The sequence below is a fragment of the Schistocerca americana genome, chromosome X, assembly GCF_021461395.2.
Source record: "Schistocerca americana isolate TAMUIC-IGC-003095 chromosome X, iqSchAmer2.1, whole genome shotgun sequence".
Taxonomy (NCBI): Eukaryota; Metazoa; Arthropoda; class Insecta; order Orthoptera; family Acrididae; genus Schistocerca; species Schistocerca americana.
In genome coordinates this window covers 934,179,700-934,198,292 of record NC_060130.1, presented here as the reverse complement: position 1 = coordinate 934,198,292, position 18,593 = coordinate 934,179,700, and the positions used below count along the sequence as shown (strand labels likewise).

Below are 18,593 nucleotides of genomic sequence, written 5' to 3'. Positions count from 1 at the left end.
TCTGCAATAATGTTTTAACATAGCTTATCAAAATATAAATGGATAAATTCACTATTGTAAGTCTGATAAACAGAGGACGACAGTCTCCATATGGAAATTTTTCACAAATTAAACACACCTTTTTTTTAAAAAAAAAATAAATCATTATTTGAAAGGAATGTTCCCATATAACCATGCTAATTATTTGTAATTATCAAAATATAAATGGATAAATTCACTATTGTAAGTCTGATAAACAGAGGACGACAGTCTCCATATGGAAATTTTTCACAAATTAAACACACCTTTTTTTTAAAAAAAAAAAAATCATTATTTGAAAGGAATGTTCCCATATAACCATGCTAATTATTTGTAAGGCTGAAACAGTTAAAAATAGATACTCAAAAAAATTGAACAGTTACCACATCACTTAGACTCCACATGAGGTACGATGGCTGGGATATTTTACACAGACGTAATTGATATGTACTTCTCATTGGGGTTTGGAGTCAATATACACATGTAAAATACTTACAGGTTTAGTTTCATGTATCCCTTGATGATTCCAGTATGAGATTTTGTGTTTTGTTTGGATTACATACGTCTCTATTAGGGTCAACCACATAAAAACAGATGGAGTATTTTTTTGTTGTTGTCAGATTAAGAACTGTAATTATACAATATGTGATAAGTAATTCATCAGCAGCGTAACTTATGACATATGTAATGAGATAAATAATCGATTCTTTTAGTGTAAAAAGAGTGTGAGGGCATAGGTACCTGTGGAATATCAGGACAGATTTCATCTAAGGAGTAGTATTTATTTTGACTGAAAGGAATTGTTTTGTTTTGTCCAAAGTAATCACAGCCAATATGGACTTAAATACTGCATTAATCTCCTGCTTACAAATCCACATTTTGTTTGGTAAACAGTTGTATTTCATTGCATCATAGTCACTTGTACATCACTGAACATAGACGAAACTAACTGTTCACTCGCAAATCACATAATTCCTGTAGGTTGTAATGAGGTGGTGTGCAAGCCTGGCGAGGGATTCAGTTACACTTGAGATGTGCACAAGAGTATGAAAACTATGTGGAGTGTGAGGTCTGGGATAGCAACTTGAATTCATCTTATTCCAGTGGGAAGTACTGTTTTATTACTTTTGTTTTGTACTTTGAAACACCTGATATTTCCACTGCAACATGCATTACTGAAAGCTGCACTGTTGTTGCTGTCTATTCTTCTTATGGTGTCATTATTATTGGATAAAGCATGGAGCATCAGCAGTTAATAGTAGTTTCATAATCATTTGTTCACTTTGAGTATATAACAACATGGGAACATTCCATCCATCAAAATATGTTCTTTGTCAAAATTATTTAAAGCAGCAGATTTAGCACACATAGGCAAGCCAAATGAACTGCACATGTCCCCAACACCTGCATGCATAGTTTTTCCATTACTTGAGTCATGTTAGTTGGTTGGTTTGGGTAGTAAAGGGACCAAACTCCAAACTGCTGGGTTATCATCAGTCCCTTGTTGTATGGCAGGTGTGTGTGTGTGTGTGGGGGGGGGGGGGGGGGGGGGGGGAGTGGAGGGGAGGGGTGCATTTAATTTAGATTTATCTGTTTACCTAAAATGTTCAATGACAACAAATGACTCATTCAATCATTCACAACAGTCTTCAGCAGTGTGTTTTTTAAGAGAGCAAGACCAAATTGATGTTAATGACATCATCTCATGCTATTATATTGCAGAGCGTGCTATCTTTAACTGCATGCTTAACCATATGAATATCATTCTCCCCCAATTGCTCTGTGCCTTATTCAACACTACTATCTAGAACTCACACAGAGAGATTCTTATGTTAGTCGTGTTCAGAAAGTAACAGGAATTTTGTAATTTTTCATTTTTTATTAGTCCAGTTTGCACAGTTTTTTCGTTGTTGCATTGGTAAACATGCCTGAAGAGTATTCAGAGGATATATTACTCACACTTGCATAAACCTGTCTTCAATTAACTCACATCAGAAAGTTCTGTAAAAGGTAGCAAGCTAAATATTTGGAGAAAATAGAAATAACCACATATTTGAGAAAACATCCTGACAATATTTTGAATGAACAGGCCCAAACTAAAGAAACAAAAAATTGGAAATTTACTAATATTTTCATAAATTTTTTGTGGTGAAATATATTTCTTTATGTGGACATTCTGTTAACATGTATAATGTACTTTAGAAATGAAATTAGGGTATATATCTATCAAATAAGCAACTCAGTCAATATGTTTGGATGTTAAGCACATTGGTATTGACAAGCATGTTGGGGGAACAAGTTGCAAAGGTCAGTGATGCACCTGAAATGTGGGAGATTAAACAACAAAATATGTGTTTTTGAATCTTTGTTTTGAAAAGGGTGGAAGGAAGATTGCGTTTAATGTCCTGTCAACATTAAGTCATTATAGATGGAGCACAAGCTCAGATTGTGTCAAGGATGGGGGAGGAAATTGGCTGTGCCCTTTTATCCTGGCATTTGCCTTGAGTGATTTAGGGAAATCATGGAAAACCTAAATCTGGATGGCCAGACATGGATTTGAACTATCATCCTCCGTAATATCAGTTTCCTACATGCTATATTTAATTAATTGGAAATGTGGTAAAATATAGTTCAACAATGTGATGTTTGCCTATAAATTAGCAATTATAGGTCAGTGACAGTGACATGAGTGAATCACCACTTCCTCTCAATATTACATATTGTTTTGCTTTTCCCATTTCCCTGTGCAATATGGCACTCTGGACAGTACCATCTACAGAATAAACACTTCTACAGGACCCCATATCTTTCACAAAGCCTGACATCTAGTGCCAGTGCAGTTATTTGTTACTAAAGCAGCTACTGAAGAATTGTTAAATTCTGATATTGTGTGACAATCGGATAGTGCATGGGCTTCCCTCTCGACGCTTTGTGCGTAAAAAGTATGGCACGTACAGAATGTGCAGTGACTACTGGGCATTGAATGCCCAAATGGTACCTGACAGGTATCCAGTTGTTAATATACAACACTTTGCCCACTTGTTAGCTGGTACCTCCATATTTAGAATTATTGACTGTGAAAAGGCATATCTGCAGATTCCGATGGCACCAGAAGACATCTCCAAAACCACTGTCATTACTCCTTTTGGGCTGTATAAATTCCTGAACATGCCATTTGGATTAAAAAATGATGCCCAAATTTTCAGCATTTCATTGATAGGGTCCTCAGTCATTTTCCATTTTGCACCCTGTACTTAAACAGTATACTGATTTTCCACTCTTCAGGTGAACTGCATGAAGAGCACTTGCACTTAATCTTCAGTCTGCTGGAGAAATTCAGAAAGGGCATAAAAAGGGACAAATTCCAGCTATGCAAGCAGGAGGCTGCGTTCTTTGGCCACTTGATGATGTGGGACGGAATCAGACCTACACAAGAATGTACAGGACTCATCACATGGACACCACACCCAACAATGTGTCATGAAGTTCATAAACTTCTTGGAATGATAAACATTAATATGCATCACAGCTCAAATTGAAAATAAGCATACCCCTCTAACTAATGTCTAGGCAGATAAAAATACTCAGGGTAAACAGCCTCTGCAGTGGATCCCAGAGATGTGACATGCATCTGACACTATCAGAAATTGCCTTCACAGAACCATTACTTGGCACACCATTCACCTTCCGAGCAGCTGTCCATAATGATAGACACTGACAAAACCACAGTCAGGTCAGTCCTGCATAAACAGTAGAGCACCAACAACAACTGCCCCAATTCTTTTCACAGAAACTCACCAAGCCCTAAAAAATGTGTCAGCTTATGACCATGGACTTTTGGCTCTATACAAAGCCATTAGACACTTCTGTGAGGACACTGAGTGATGGCTGTTAACTATATTCACTGACCATCAACCACTGGCACACATAAAAAACAACCCCGGTAAGAACTACGCTGTTTGCCACTTCTGTCATCTGAATTACATTTGGCAATTTCCTGTGGGAATTTGCCACATTAACAGTGCCGATGATGTGGGTGCCAACTTTCTGTCTTGGATAAAGATGCTAAGTGCTACAATGTGCTTTAGTGAAATAGCAAAGGAACAAAAGTTGGATCAACAAGGTAATAGTACTATTGGTGGAGATCAACACTGGGTTAACTGTGGAACCATTACAGATTCCTGGCACAGACACTGATGGTGTAGTACTTCCCAACACAGAGTATGTCTGCTGGTGCCATTAAAGTTCTGCAGTGCAATTTTTGACAATCTATGTAACCGTTGAATCAAAACACCTTCAGCCATCTAAATTTTCAGTTGTTATTTCATTTGAGCAACCAGTTTCAATGCTACATTACACCATCTTCAGGCTCCCTGACTGACATACAGGAAGAATTCCCCCTCTGGTCCAGTCAAAATAGGAGCCAGCATTCAGTGACTGGTATGCATAGATTTATTCTTGACTCAGTGATTCCTTCGACCATCACTTGCCGACTGTTGGTCTGACAGTGATAGCTTGTCACAATCAGCAGATTGTCATACTACCAAGTTAATCACAGAGCATTTTGTGTGGCCCATTGTTAAAACCAACTGCAAAAAAGTTCACAGTAGTTGCAATGGCTGCCAGTGCAGCAAAGATGGGTGCCATGCCTACCCACAACACTGAAAATACAAAATTCCTAAAGGAAGACTACTACACCTGCACATGGACTTGGTGGGTCCACTATCAGAATCAAATTATTTTCACTATTTATTATCAACCATAGACAGAGTGGCGCACTGGATGGAAGCAGTTCCACTTGTGGACATGACAGTATGACAGCCTTCCTAAAGATGTGGACTGCACATTTTAGCTGCTCCACATTGACAACCACTGACCGAGGCTGACACTTTGAGTCCCACCTGTTCATAGAGATATGCAAATTGGGTAACGTCCAACAGTTTTGAACTATGGCATACCAACCTCTGAGTAATGGCCTTGTTGAACACTGCACTGCACTGCACTCTTAAGGCTGCTCTCACATCTCATTCCACGCAGTGGACAGTGTTGCTGGGCCTGCATACTGCCTACATAGAAGATTTTCAGTTTACTTAGCAGACATTTTGTTTGGCAAATGCCTAGGTCTGCCCTCTGATTTTCTGACTACTCTGTCCCAAGTTCTGACCAACGGTGAGTTACCAGAATTAGTAACAGTGGTGAAAGGGTGCAACAACATATCGCTCATATCCGTAGAGCCCCTCCTCAGGTGCAGCTAATATTTGTCCACGAGGCATTGAAGGACTGTGGGTGTATCATGCTGCATGATGACACTATATGGGCAATCCTACAACAGTCACACTCTGGACTTCATAAAGTGCTACAGTGTGATTATTACACATTCATAATATTATTGAATGGCAAGCCCTTGACGACTGAAACTGGTTTGAGTTGTTGTGCGAGATGGCCTCACATCTACCTCTGATACACTATCCACTGGATTTCATCTCAGTTCTTGTCCCCCAGTGCTTGAAACAATGCTGACTATGCCCCTCACTCACATTACAACTGGGCTTTCAGGACTCAGCTCTACCTGCCTCAGTACCTACAGGAATAATGGTACCATTACCTCCACCTTACCTAGCACTGGTACTCCTTACTGGAGGGGAATGGGGACAATAGCCTGAAAAGACTGATGTTACATATGAAGTCAGAGACTAAAGAACGAAATGTGTGTGTCTTTATATCTTTGTTTTAAGTCATTTGTTCAGTCTATTCATGCTATCTGTCTTAAGCTCACAACATATTTCAGTATTTTTGCATTGTCATGTAGTGACTCCTGAGCAATTTGCATTTGCCACTGTCTTGTTCAAAATTCAACAATTTTGAGACAATTGGTGTCTGGTATTTGTGCTAATAAAATGTTGTAATTTTGTAGCAACAATATGCAAGTGTTATTGCACCTACTTATGTGAATCGAATTTCTCATAAGTACATAATATCCCAAATTAATATGCTGATTAAAACTGTCATGTAATTTGATAATTATATAACTGTTATTGGTGAATGTCTTTTGTATGTTCTAAGAGGCTAAGGCAAGTTAAGTTACATTAGAAATAGCAGTCACATTAATGAAATACTATACATGAGAGATAAATATATTTTGAAAGATTGCCTTCTGTAATGCCGATGCTGCTTATGATGAGCATGCACCCAATACTAGTCTGGCAAATTCCCAATACCGGTACAGTGTTAATCATATCAGATATTTAATGTGTTGCAGCTGTCAAAAAGGTTTGATGTGTTTTGGCAGTGAAAAATGGAGCAGAGAATTTGTGTTAAATTTTGCTATTAAATAGAATGAAATGCAGTCAATATTGATTTTTGAGTTTGCTATGAGTAAAACAAGATTTTTGAGTGGCATAAGTGTATTGAAGAAGACCTTGAAGATGTTGAAGACGACAAGCACCCTGGTTGCCACAGCACATTATCAGCCAATGGAAGCCTGGAAAAAGTGAAAGAAATAATTATGAACAGTCACCAAATCACAATCAGAGCAGTCATCAATGATGCTGAAATATCAGTCACCTCACACTATGAAATTTTTTGGATGTTTTGGGTATGAAATGTGTTGCAGCAAAATTTGTCTCAAAATTGTTGAATTTTGAACAAGACAGTGGCAAATGCAAATTGCTCAGGAGTCACTACATGACAATGCAAAAATACTGAAATGTGTCATCAGTGGCAGTGAATCATGGGTTTATGGATATGATGTCAACACTAAGGCTTGGTTGTTCCACTGAAATCATTGTGGATTGCCAACACTGAGAAAAGCTTGACAAGTACAGTCAAATGTGAAAGTTACACTGATCACCCAGAACATTGTAACCACTGACCCACTATTGATATAAACCCATCCAGGTGATAGCACTGGCACCTGGTGAGGAATGACTGTTAGTCAGACACACATACGGTGCACGTAGTATCAGTGAGCATGCTGTCCATGTACAGAATGGAGAAAATGCCCAGCCTATCTGACCAAGGGCTGATTGTGATGGCCCAGAGGCTCATCATGAGCATTTCAGAAACCACACAACTTTTTGGTCATTTGAGGAGTGCTGTGGTGAGTGTCTTTAACATGTCAAGAAACCGAGGTGAAACCACATCCAGACGTCGTGTTGGATGTCATAATCTGGGCAGACTGGTAAAACAGGACAGGCAGTGAACTGTGACAGAACTTATCTCAGACTTTAATGCTGAGCAGAGAACAAGTGTGTCTGAACACACAGTGCACCAAACATTCATAACGATGGGCCTCTGCAGCTGATGACCTATGCGTGTGCCAATGTTAACACCACAACATTGCATCTATGACTGAAATGGGCATGTGACCATCAGCACTGGGCAATGGTGCAGTGGGAGAGTGTTGCACAGTCTGACAAATCCCTATACCTTATTCATCATGTCGATGGGAGGGTGCAGATCTGTCGCCTACCAGGGGAACAGCTCCTCGACCCCAGTACTGCGGGTCAGAGACAAGCTGGCGCAGCTCCATTATTCTCTGGGGAACATTCATGTGGGCATCCATGAGTCCAGTGTAGCTCATGCAAGGCACCGTGATGACCAAGGAGTATTGTACACTGGTTGCAGACCACGTACACCCCTTCATGACAACCATGTTTTCTGAAGGCAGTGGCATTTTTCAACAAGATAATGCACTGTGTCACAGCACCAGGAGTGTGATGAAGTGGTTCAAGGAACACTGTGGTGAGTTCCAATTGATGTGCTGGCCCCCCAACTCACCAGATATGAACTTGATCGAACACATCTGGGATGAGATTGAACGTGGCATCAGAGCTCATCGTCCCCCCTCCCTAGAATTTATGGGAATTAGGTGACTTGTGTGTGCACGTTGGTGTCAGCTCCCTCCAGTGACCTATCAAGGCCTTATTGCTTCCATGCCATGATGTGTTGCCATTGTTATCCATGCCAAAGATGGCCACACCTGCTATTAGGTAGGTGGTCATAATGTTCTGGCTGATCACTGTGTTCTTCAATTTTAACAGCATAGTGTAACATGAGTTCTTGCCACAAGCTCAACTGATCAATAAATATACTACTTTCAAGTTGAACACTGTTTGTGTGAAGCAATCTGAAAAAAGTCTTGATTTGCGAGAAAAAATTCATATTCACCAGATATTGCACAATGTGACTTTTTTTGTTCCTAAAAATAAAGAAACCTTGAAAGGTTCCTTACCTTATAAGCAAGGTGAGATTAAAAATACATCACTGAGAGAGCTACAAGGTATCCCAAAGATCAAGTTCCAAGAGTATTCTGAGGATTGGTTAAAGTGCTGGCATAAGTGAATAATATCTAATGGAGACAATTTTGAAGCAGATAACATTGATGAAGATGAAAAAAACATTCTTTCCAAAAAACAAACAAAAAACTCTTATTTTATGATCACACCACTTACTTGTCTTTACTCACTAAGCAAGAGATAACTTATGTAGGCAATACTTGATTTGCTGCATTGATATTTTATGATACTTGATCAAAATTAAAAGTTGTTTAACCAGCAGCTTGTTGGTTCTTTGAACATTAATCAGATTTACCTGTAATTGCCTCATTATGCACATGCTTTTTATTGTATCATCTTCAGTGATGTTAGATTGTTTATTTGTCCACAAGTGACTAATTATTTACTTAGCATATGGCTTACAGAATTATGGTTTACAAGTACATACATTAAATTGTACAAAGTAAGATAATATGAAACAGTAAATGCATATGCCACTTCCCATCACAGTTGTATATACAAAGACTCCAACTGCTACATGTCATGTGCCTGCAAAGTCTTTCTAAGTATCTGTGAATTTTATTTTTAGGCAGTCATCCAAAATGTGATCCAGTGTTTGTTCCAATAAACCGCAGTCACATTGAACACCATCTGTCATTCTCCATTTATGTAGTGTTGCTTCAGTCATGACATGACCAGTTGTGATATGGTTCAGGAGATCCATATTTTTCTTGCTAGGTTTGCTCCTGGGGGTTAGGTGGTCAGATCTGTTTTACCTGTCTTCTCATGATGATGGAAAGATGTCCACTGATGTCTCCATTCTTCTCTCAGATCATAGCTTCCTGGAGTAAGTTGGCCATTGTTTGCCTGGATTGGTTCTTTAGATATTAGTCACATGCATGGTAAATTGTTCAGTGTTTCATGAACTGGTAAGTCTCTGGATTTTTTGAGTTTCGTTATTCATGTGTTATTGTTTGTTGTCATCAGAGATTGGTGGAGCAGTACTGATGAGTACTAACTGTCAGGGTATTGGTGTGCATTTAAGAGTTCCTGTCATGATCCTCATTGTGTCATTTAGATGGATACATATTTTGTGGACATAGCCACTTCTACTTCAAACAGGAGAATACTATTTGGTGACAGGATACATCATAAAACAGAAGTCAGCTCATTCCATCTAATGAACAGAAAGACAAAGAACTAAATGTAATCTTACACAATAATAAATTATATGTAGTTGATGACTCATCTATTTAGTTGTGACTCTCAACAGATCACTGACAGTTAGGAAACACCTAGGACTAACAGGACAAAAGCTAAAATCAAGATATAATATATTAAGGAAACTCACGTGCTAACTAGGGATCTAATGCAAACGAATGACTAATAAACTGAGACCATGAGATCACATTAGTGCTCATATGATGACTGTGTTTATCAGTTACTGAACAGCTGATAAATTAGTTTACAGGAATAAGAGAACTAGTTTAGGACTAAGGGATTGGTAACTGCATTGTTGGTTGAATTGCCTATGCTCATGTATGGAACAAGAGCTTAGTTCAGTATTAAATGTGTTTCAGATAAGAATATTTATCTTACTGTCTCCCTAGATGCCATTGATATAAGGCACTCTGCCTGCTGGTTTGCTTTCTTCCTTCTTCTGATTTCCGTATTTACTGAAAACAAAAAGTTCAAATTGGCAGTTGGATAATTTGAAGCTGAGGATTATGTATCTGGTGGAATAAGATTTACTTTATATAAATAACTAATAAATAGGCTATTTTTAGCATCAAAATAACATTTCAAGGTAGACAATAATAGTGTGAATTGCAAAAATTAGTTTTCCTTGTGTATTGAATGTTATTCAATGAACTCTGGATGAAGCCTGACCAGCAGGCATTACATGCAATGAGCAAAAATAATAATGCATTGAAAATGGCTAGCTTCTAGCTGAAATCTAGATCTGCCAATAAAATTTAAAAAGGACGACTGATTGCTGAAAATCTATAATTTACAACTCCACTATTGCCAAACATTGTGTGAGGGAGTACCCAAAAGAAACCAAACTTATTTATTGGTGGGAAAAGCTTCTGTAGCACCACATTTTGCCACTAGGAGTGCATAGAGCATACATTCCAGAGTCTGTAAGCTGTGTGCTGTCACTGAAGAAGGTCAGGACTAGTTTTGGCAGAGTTTATAGTGACAACTGTTATGTGTGATTGTCATTTTTGCAGTGGGTGATTTTTGTGAACAGCATGTGGTGGTAAAATTCTGTTGTTTACTCAGAAAAACTGGAATATAATCTCTGGAAATGTTAAAAACAGCATACAAGGACAGCGGTAATGGGAAAACTCAAGTTTTTGCATGGTTTTCTGATTTAAAAAATGGTGAAATGTCAATTGACGACAAACCTCAGTCTGGTCGTCCTTCCATGGCACAAACACATGAGAATGTTGAAAACGTTCATGCAGTCATTAACGAAGATCAATGATCAACCATTAAAGAAATTGAAGCACTTTTTGGTGTGACTTGGAGTTCAGTGTAACAAATTGTGACAGAGAATTTTGGAATGAAAGTGGTGGCTGCCAAATTTGTGCCATGACTGCTGACTGCTAGGGGAAAAAAAAAAAGAAAAAAAGGTCATGTGGAAGCATGCTATGCTTTGAAAGAAGAGTCCCAAAATGATCCAAACTTTTTTTCAAATATTATCATAGGTGACAAAATTTGGTGCAATGCTTAAAATCCTGAATCAAAGCAACAATCAAGTCAGCGGAAGACTTCAAGTTCACCTCATCCCAAGAAAGCTCATCAGGTAAAATCAAGCATTAAAACAATGCTGATTTGCTGGTTTTTTTTTTTCTTTTTTTTTTCGATGTGAGAGGAGTTGTCCATTCAGAGTTTGTTCCACAGGGTCAGAAAGTCAATCAGGCTTTCATCTTTGAAGTTTTAAAAAGAGTGGGCAACAGTGTGCACTGGAAGAGGCCTGATTTGTATCAGTTAGGTATCTGGTTTTTACATCATGACAATGCTGATGCTCACATAGCCCTGTCGGTACAACAATTCTTGACCAAAAATTGTATGACCCATGTTCCTAACCCCCCATGCTAACTTGATGTTGCCCCATGTGGCTTTTTCGTTTCCTAGAGTGAAAGGAGACATGAAAGGAAAATGTTTTGCTGATGTTACTGAGGTGAAGAAAAAAAATGATGGAGGTGCTGTCAAGCACCAGAAATGATGAATTTAAACAATGTTTTGAAGAATAGTTAGACAAGTTTATTAGTGCAAGTGGATAGTACTTTGAAGGGGATTGAAAGTTTGTGGTTAAAATGTGAATAAATAAGTTTAAAAAAATAAAAAAATAAAAAATCAGTTTCTTTTGGGTACTGCTTGCATTTCCATTGGACATTGAATGAAGAAAAATGATTGTAACCACAGCACCATCATTTTGGAACTCCATTATTAAAGAATCCATGGAAATATGCCTGGCAGATAATCTGATGAATTGTGATAGTGGCTACCAGCTAGACAATGTGTGGAGTCCTATCATCTCCACAGTTTGCTCAAACTGAAGATGCAGAGTGCACCAACAGCCAGTGGCAAGTAGCAACATGGAAGACAGCTGAGTTCAGCAGTTCCACCACCAAGAATGCTGCCACCATGTAGTGTGACCCATCTGTCAACATGATTTTGACATGTGTGTAGTGCACTATATCTTTTAAATGGAGGACATCATTATTAATCTTTGATGGCTCACCTCTGGATGACTGTTGATGACTGTTAGGTCCCTAGTTAAAATATAGTGGAATGTACTGAATGACAACTTCGTTTGAAAATACAAAACACTTTTCTTGTCTTGTGACCATATAAAACAAGATATATTTTGTTCCCCATACACATTTCATTTAAAACACTGCATTACCCACATGTAATGGCAGACTTAAATTAGTTGAAGGCATTAAATTCCTAAATTCAAAGACAATGCAAAACCCTCTGGTAAGTCAATTGTTGAAACTTCCTGGCAGATTAAAACTGTGTGCTGGGCTGAGACTCGGGACCTTTGCCTTTCGCGGGCAAGTGCTCTAGCAACTGAGCTACCCAAGCATGACTCATGCCCCATCCTCACAGGTTTACTTCTGCCAGTACCTCATCTCCTACCTTCCAAACTTTACAGAAGCTCTCCTACGAACCTTGCAGAACTAGCACTCCTGAAAGAAAGGATATTGCGAAGACGTGGCTTAGCCACAGTCTAGGGGATGTTTCCAGAATGAGATTTTCACTCTGCAGCATAGTGTGCGCTGATATGAAACTTTGGCAGTCATTTCAATGTATTGTTATTAGTCAAACCAGTCTTTCATGTACTGGTAAGTGCAACCAGTTTATCTGTCTTTATTGTTGTGTGAGACTTTCAGGTTTTAGTTTTACTGTAAATTTTATGTAATTCCATTCAGCAGATAATCATAGTAATGAAATTATAGAAAACCTACCCTTGTCTAAATTATAACACATAGGCAAGAGTATCAGTTGAGAGAGTCCTTGCAAGGCACAACTAAAATTGGAATGAAATTCAGAATTGCACAACACCATTATAACAGCCTGTCCTATACCTGTATATTACTAAAATTAATTTCTCATGAAAACCTCTCTTCTTTCTTTCTGTGCTACTTACTTCCTGGCTGCTGTCCTTCATGTAGGGCTACCATATATGCTGGAACGTGCAGGACTTGATGTTCAACAAGGTAAAGAGAAGATTGTCTATATTTTCTTCACTGTATCATTGATTAAATCATGTTCCAGTATACTTAATTGTAACAAAAAGAATAGGATGTCATTCCTATTGCTTGTGTAATATCTTCAAGGGTCCATTCTATTTGCCTCTGAATTTTATGTGTCACACATGGCCTGTGAATATGAGTTTAGTTGGTCTCAATAACCAAAATCAAACTTAATACTTAATGGAAGGGTGTATGTATTGAAGACAATTAATTTTTTGTGTTTTCTTATGAGTTTTGAGCATTGTATTTGTGGAAATTATAAACTACTTTCCTTAAAATTAATAATTCCATTTTATGAGTTTCATTTAATGCTACTGTTAATTCATAGAATTTATTGAAAATATTGGGAACAAAAAAATGTGATATAGTATCACATAGTATGTAAGCAACTGAAAGAAACTGAACTAATATGAAATTATCTTCATCATACGTCACATTACTAACAAATAACAGGCAATACATTTGCTTGAAAACTTAACTGCTTCCCCCTCTACCACTCTCATCGCCCTGTTACTGACACTCTCTCTCTCTCTCTCTCTCTCTCTCTCTCTCTCTCTCTCACACACACACACACACACAAACACACACACACACACACACACACACACACATGCGCGCACCCACAGAGTTTTCTCACAATAACATTAATTTTTAACATTGCATTTAACAGTTTTGCATTTTATAACTTATTGAGATGTAAATTTATTAATGTGTTATTATCAATAGGTAACATAGTGATGTTTATGAATGATAAAGAATGTGAAAAATTGTGTGTATTGACTTTTGGATATTAAAATTGAGGGGTTTGGTGCAAGAAGGAGGCAGCTCCACACACTAGTTCCAGAGAAATCCAACAGATGGAGCTGCCTGTACTCTGAGTTTGCATGAAAATGGAGGCAGCTCTAGCTCTGGGAGCTGCCTTGTTCTTCCCCCAAATGATAGCAGGAAGGAGGTTATGTTATGTATTCAGCAGACCAGTGTAAACATTGTGCGTTCTCTGTGAGAGGTATTTTTTATCAGGCTTACTATCTGTTTTGTGACTTCATCATCTTTTGGTTTCACGGTTTCTGTCAATATGAGTCAATCAGAACAGGAAGGACTGTTTAATTGTAACTCTTCAGAAAACTATGAGCCAGGTGAAGATGGGATGTCTACTGATTCAGAAGAAGATTCAAGAAGCAGAGGAATAGTTGTTGGACCACTGAAGAGCAAGAATGGATTGCACAAGGAACAATGGGAATGGAACATAAGAAAACAGTGGAAAGTTGACAGAAAGCAGTACAAGAGCACAAGTGGAAAAAACCTGCCTCACCCGACTGCAGGTATGATTGCAGTTGCAAACGCAAGTGTTTCACTGAATTCAGCATTGAGGCAAGGCATCATATTAATTATGCTTTTAATGGCCTAACAACTATGTACACCCAAGATGTGTATTTGGCTGGTTGCATAAAAGGTTTACCTGTTAAAATAAATAGGCCAAAAAGTGGAACAGGAAAGGCCAGGGCATTTTCAAATGTTTATACTGTTTGAGTTGGTGAGAGTAATGCAAGAGTCTGTAAAAAAGTGGAAAACATCACAAAGCAATTTTCTTTTGAAGGAGCTATCACACCAAAACCAGATGGTAGGGGAAAGCATAATACAAGATGTAACAAAATTCCAGATGAAACTGTGTAAAAGGTTCATTGTCACTTTGACAGTTTTCCTAGGTGAGAATTGCATTACAGTCAACAAGACAATGGCAGTAGACAGTACTCGATTGCCGACCTCCTTATCAAAGAAATGCATCTTTTGTAGACGAAGAAGCACTCTGAATCTCCAGTAGAATATGATTTTTACTTTCAGTACTTCAATATACACTTCAACATCATATCTGCGCACCCAAGATTGGACACGTGTCAAAAGTGTGACAACATACAAAAGGAACTCAGTGCCTCTTCTATCTCAGATAAGAGACATAAGGAGCCCCAGATGCCATGCTACTTCATCAAAGTTGGGCGGATTCGTTTTATCGGCAGATTAAAGACACAGTGGCACTTGCACAATGTAATAATGACACCGAGATGTTGTGCTTCAACTACCAACAAAACATGCACTTCCCCAAAGTTCCTTCTGGAGGCGCAGTTTATAAATGCCAATTGTGGGTCTATAACTTTGTGATTTCATCTGGTAAGACTGGAATACATCATTTTTATCTCTATGATGAAACCATAGGAAAAAAGACACCCAATGAGCCAATCAGTTTTACACATCACTACATCAACCACATTCTAATAGGTGATATCAAAATACTTTACCAATTTTCTGATAACTGTGTCTCACAGAATAAAAATCATTCATTAATGCAGTACCTGTTTTACCTTGTGCGAAGTGGCTGTTTTACAAAGATCGTTCATCAATTCCCAGAACCGGGCCACAGCTTTATGCCATGCGACAGAGCATTCAGTAACATAGAAAAGTGTTTGAGGAAGGTAGAAAGAGTTTTTCTTCCAGTTGACTATGCTTGCATTATCAGAAGAACCAGCCCCAAATTTCATGTCACTGAAGTGAACCAGGGATTTATTTTCAACTTTGTTGACAAGTTGAAGAACGTTTGTTTAAACAACCCTTATGTATCATTATTGAACAAGAAAAGAGGAAAATATTTAATCAGTACAAAATATTCCTCTATGAACAGCCATACATTGGTAAAGGGATTATTCGAGGCAGTGTGACTGTAGGGATGACTGTCTTCAATAATGCACAACTTTGCAACAAAGGACTTGCGAGTCTCATAACAATGGACCACCTTCATCAAGCTTATGGTTGTCTCCTCCTGCTTAAAGACCAAAAGTTTAAAGATGTCAAAGAGCTGGTCAGAAAGTATATTGGGCAAAACGAAATGTGGCTTTACAGCCAGGCGATGTCAGATGCTTCAAACGATCCAGAGGAGACCGAGGGAAAGCTAGAAGACTGAAGAAGAACTGTACATATTGATGTATTATGCCAATAATGTTGTACTTTCTTTATTAATAAATGTTTTTCAAACTGAAATATGGTTAATTATGGAGAAAATCGTTCTACAAAGAGTTTTTAATTCACTTTGGAGCAAAATGGAGGCAGCTCCAAAATTCAAAACTCCAGTGTACGTACCTGAGTGCGTGCATTTGTGTGTAGTCTGGTCAGTAGTGTTAGATACCCCATAACCTAACACAAAGCTGACTATATTTTTTGGTTTTGATGAAAATTAAATTAATTCTTTTTTTAATTTGCCACAAAATGGGAAAAGTGGAGCTGCCTCCTTCTTGCACCAAACCCTTCAATTTCTAATTCACAACTGAAGAAAGAAGAAATGTGTAAAATGTAGTCACATTTTACAACATTTTTCATCTTTCTCTCTTCTGTTCCTATGTTTTTTGTTTGCATCTGCATATAATGATATTTGTTCCACTGACACACATTTCAGTTACAACATTTATATGTTTTTCAGATACCCATTATTTTAAGGTTTGGGGTTTTGTATAAGCTTACTGTTTTCTCTGAAAACTTTTTTTGGGTATCATCACACAATTTTTAACATTTTGTTAAATTTGTATAGAAAACTAAAACCCAGGCTCTTCCAATGAATTTTGTCTGAGGACGTACATCAGGACACGATTTCTTACTTTCATACTTTCACAGCTGCTGGATGAAATATTTGTGAAATTTGTCTGATATGAAATTATTCTGTTTAGAAGTGTCACATTTGAAACAGTAATTATGTTTCAAAGATAAATATCCAGAAGATCCAAGTCAACTTTCATGGACTGTGTCAGAATTATAACCACTGAGTACCACAATCCAAGTGAACAATCATATACAGCCCATTGTGCTGAAAAATGTTGTTTGTTACTATTTCTATTTTACTCATCTTCCACTGAAGATTTATATGATATTGAATTTTTCACATGTTCAATAAAGGAAATTATAAAGTGCTATGTACAAACAATACACAAGTTTCATATTTCATAATGCATAATCACAAAACTAAAAGAAATATTCAGATTAAATTCACTGCAGAATACATGTATTATGTTGAGCATAATAACAAACAAATATATGGTATGGCCTATATACGGAAAAAATAGAAGTGGATCACATCTCACACAATGCCAAATCCCACCATTCTTTCCATTGCCATAACAACAAAGTGAGTGGAATTTTGGGACTGGTGAACATCAAGGAGGGTTTTTATCTTCTACCTCATTAGGTGAAAATGGCAGCAGGTTGATTCTTATGTGACTAATGTACTTTGAATTCTAAGACCAAAGTGACTGCAGGGATGAATGTTTTTCTTTTACTGAATCTGATGAAAAATAACTGTTGCCACAGTGCATTGTTAAATCATTTCCGTTTATTTTTTATAGTTGCTTACTGTGATGGATCTTGGACAGAATTAGCCTCATATTATGACTACTGTTATGGGAGCAAAGAGAACTGAAGTTTAATAAAAATTGACAATTGGTTCCATAAGCCTGGTGGATTTTAGAATTTTCTGAGTATTCTGCCATGGCGAGATCAATAAAAGTTCAGTTAAGAAAGCTTCTGCTCTAAATTAAAATTCTTCTTTGGGAGCTACTGGAAAAATATCATGAGCATTGCACCACCTGGTACCAGTAGATGACATGACAGTGCTGTGAGCAGGCAGTGAATAATTATTATTGTAACAAAGACAATAAACATCTTTTAGGTCCCTTGCAATGTGCAGACCAAAATTATCCTCTTGGAATAGAGGTCTGGAAACATGTTGAAAGCTAGCTGTTGCTTTGAACTCTACAACTTTTCTGATCTAAGAATAGTTGTTGACATTATCTGCAATTCAGAGTAGATGGGATCATCCATAATTTGCAGTGATTTTCACTTAGGGTACTGACATGGTATGACACTGATTCTGGGTAATATACTCTAGAGATGGTCTACACTGTGAGACTGTGATTTGTTCTCAGCTTATTCCTGAATTTTTATGTTTATCAACACATTGTGAGTTCTGCAGGCTGCAGTCATATTAACAAAAATAAATCTTGTGCCTCATTTTGAACTATGTAACTTGGTTAAATATTTCCCTGTGGAATTAATGAGAACATCAATTTCTCATATAGTATTTACTGCTGCATTCAGTGGCAAACAACATTCAGTACTTCCATGTCATCTCAGGCATATACATAAACATGGCCATTTAGTAGGTGCTTCTCAGCTGTTCATACACTGTTATTCTATAATCTAATTAGACAAGATATCGTACTCTGTTGTGAATATTCAGTAAATATAATATCACCTTGAAGCTCCCATAATTGCATAATTTTCAAACATATTTGTGTTTATATTATTCAACAGAATATCTTTTTGTAGCTTGTATACAAGGACTTAGGTCTCTCTTTTGTGATATTCACTGTTGTGCCTTCATCATTGTACTAGTTTTTAAGTAAGAAGGGAGTATATAACTTGCAAGGAACATTACTGTAGCTACAGTAATATAAATTTTATTAAAAAATCGTCATATTTGTAAGTTTAC

At 37.5% G+C, this 18,593-nt stretch overlaps 1 protein-coding gene across 1 annotated transcript in view; it reads left to right on the top strand.

The window, feature by feature from the left end:
* The window catches only part of LOC124555068 (forkhead box protein P1), a 714,894-nt gene that overhangs the window by 590,172 nt on the left and 106,129 nt on the right, over window positions 1-18,593 (top strand). The window contains exon 10 of the mRNA XM_047128852.1: window positions 12,986-13,030. Coding sequence (XP_046984808.1) covers window positions 12,986-13,030 — 45 coding nt within the window. The remainder of the gene's footprint in view (window positions 1-12,985; window positions 13,031-18,593) is intronic.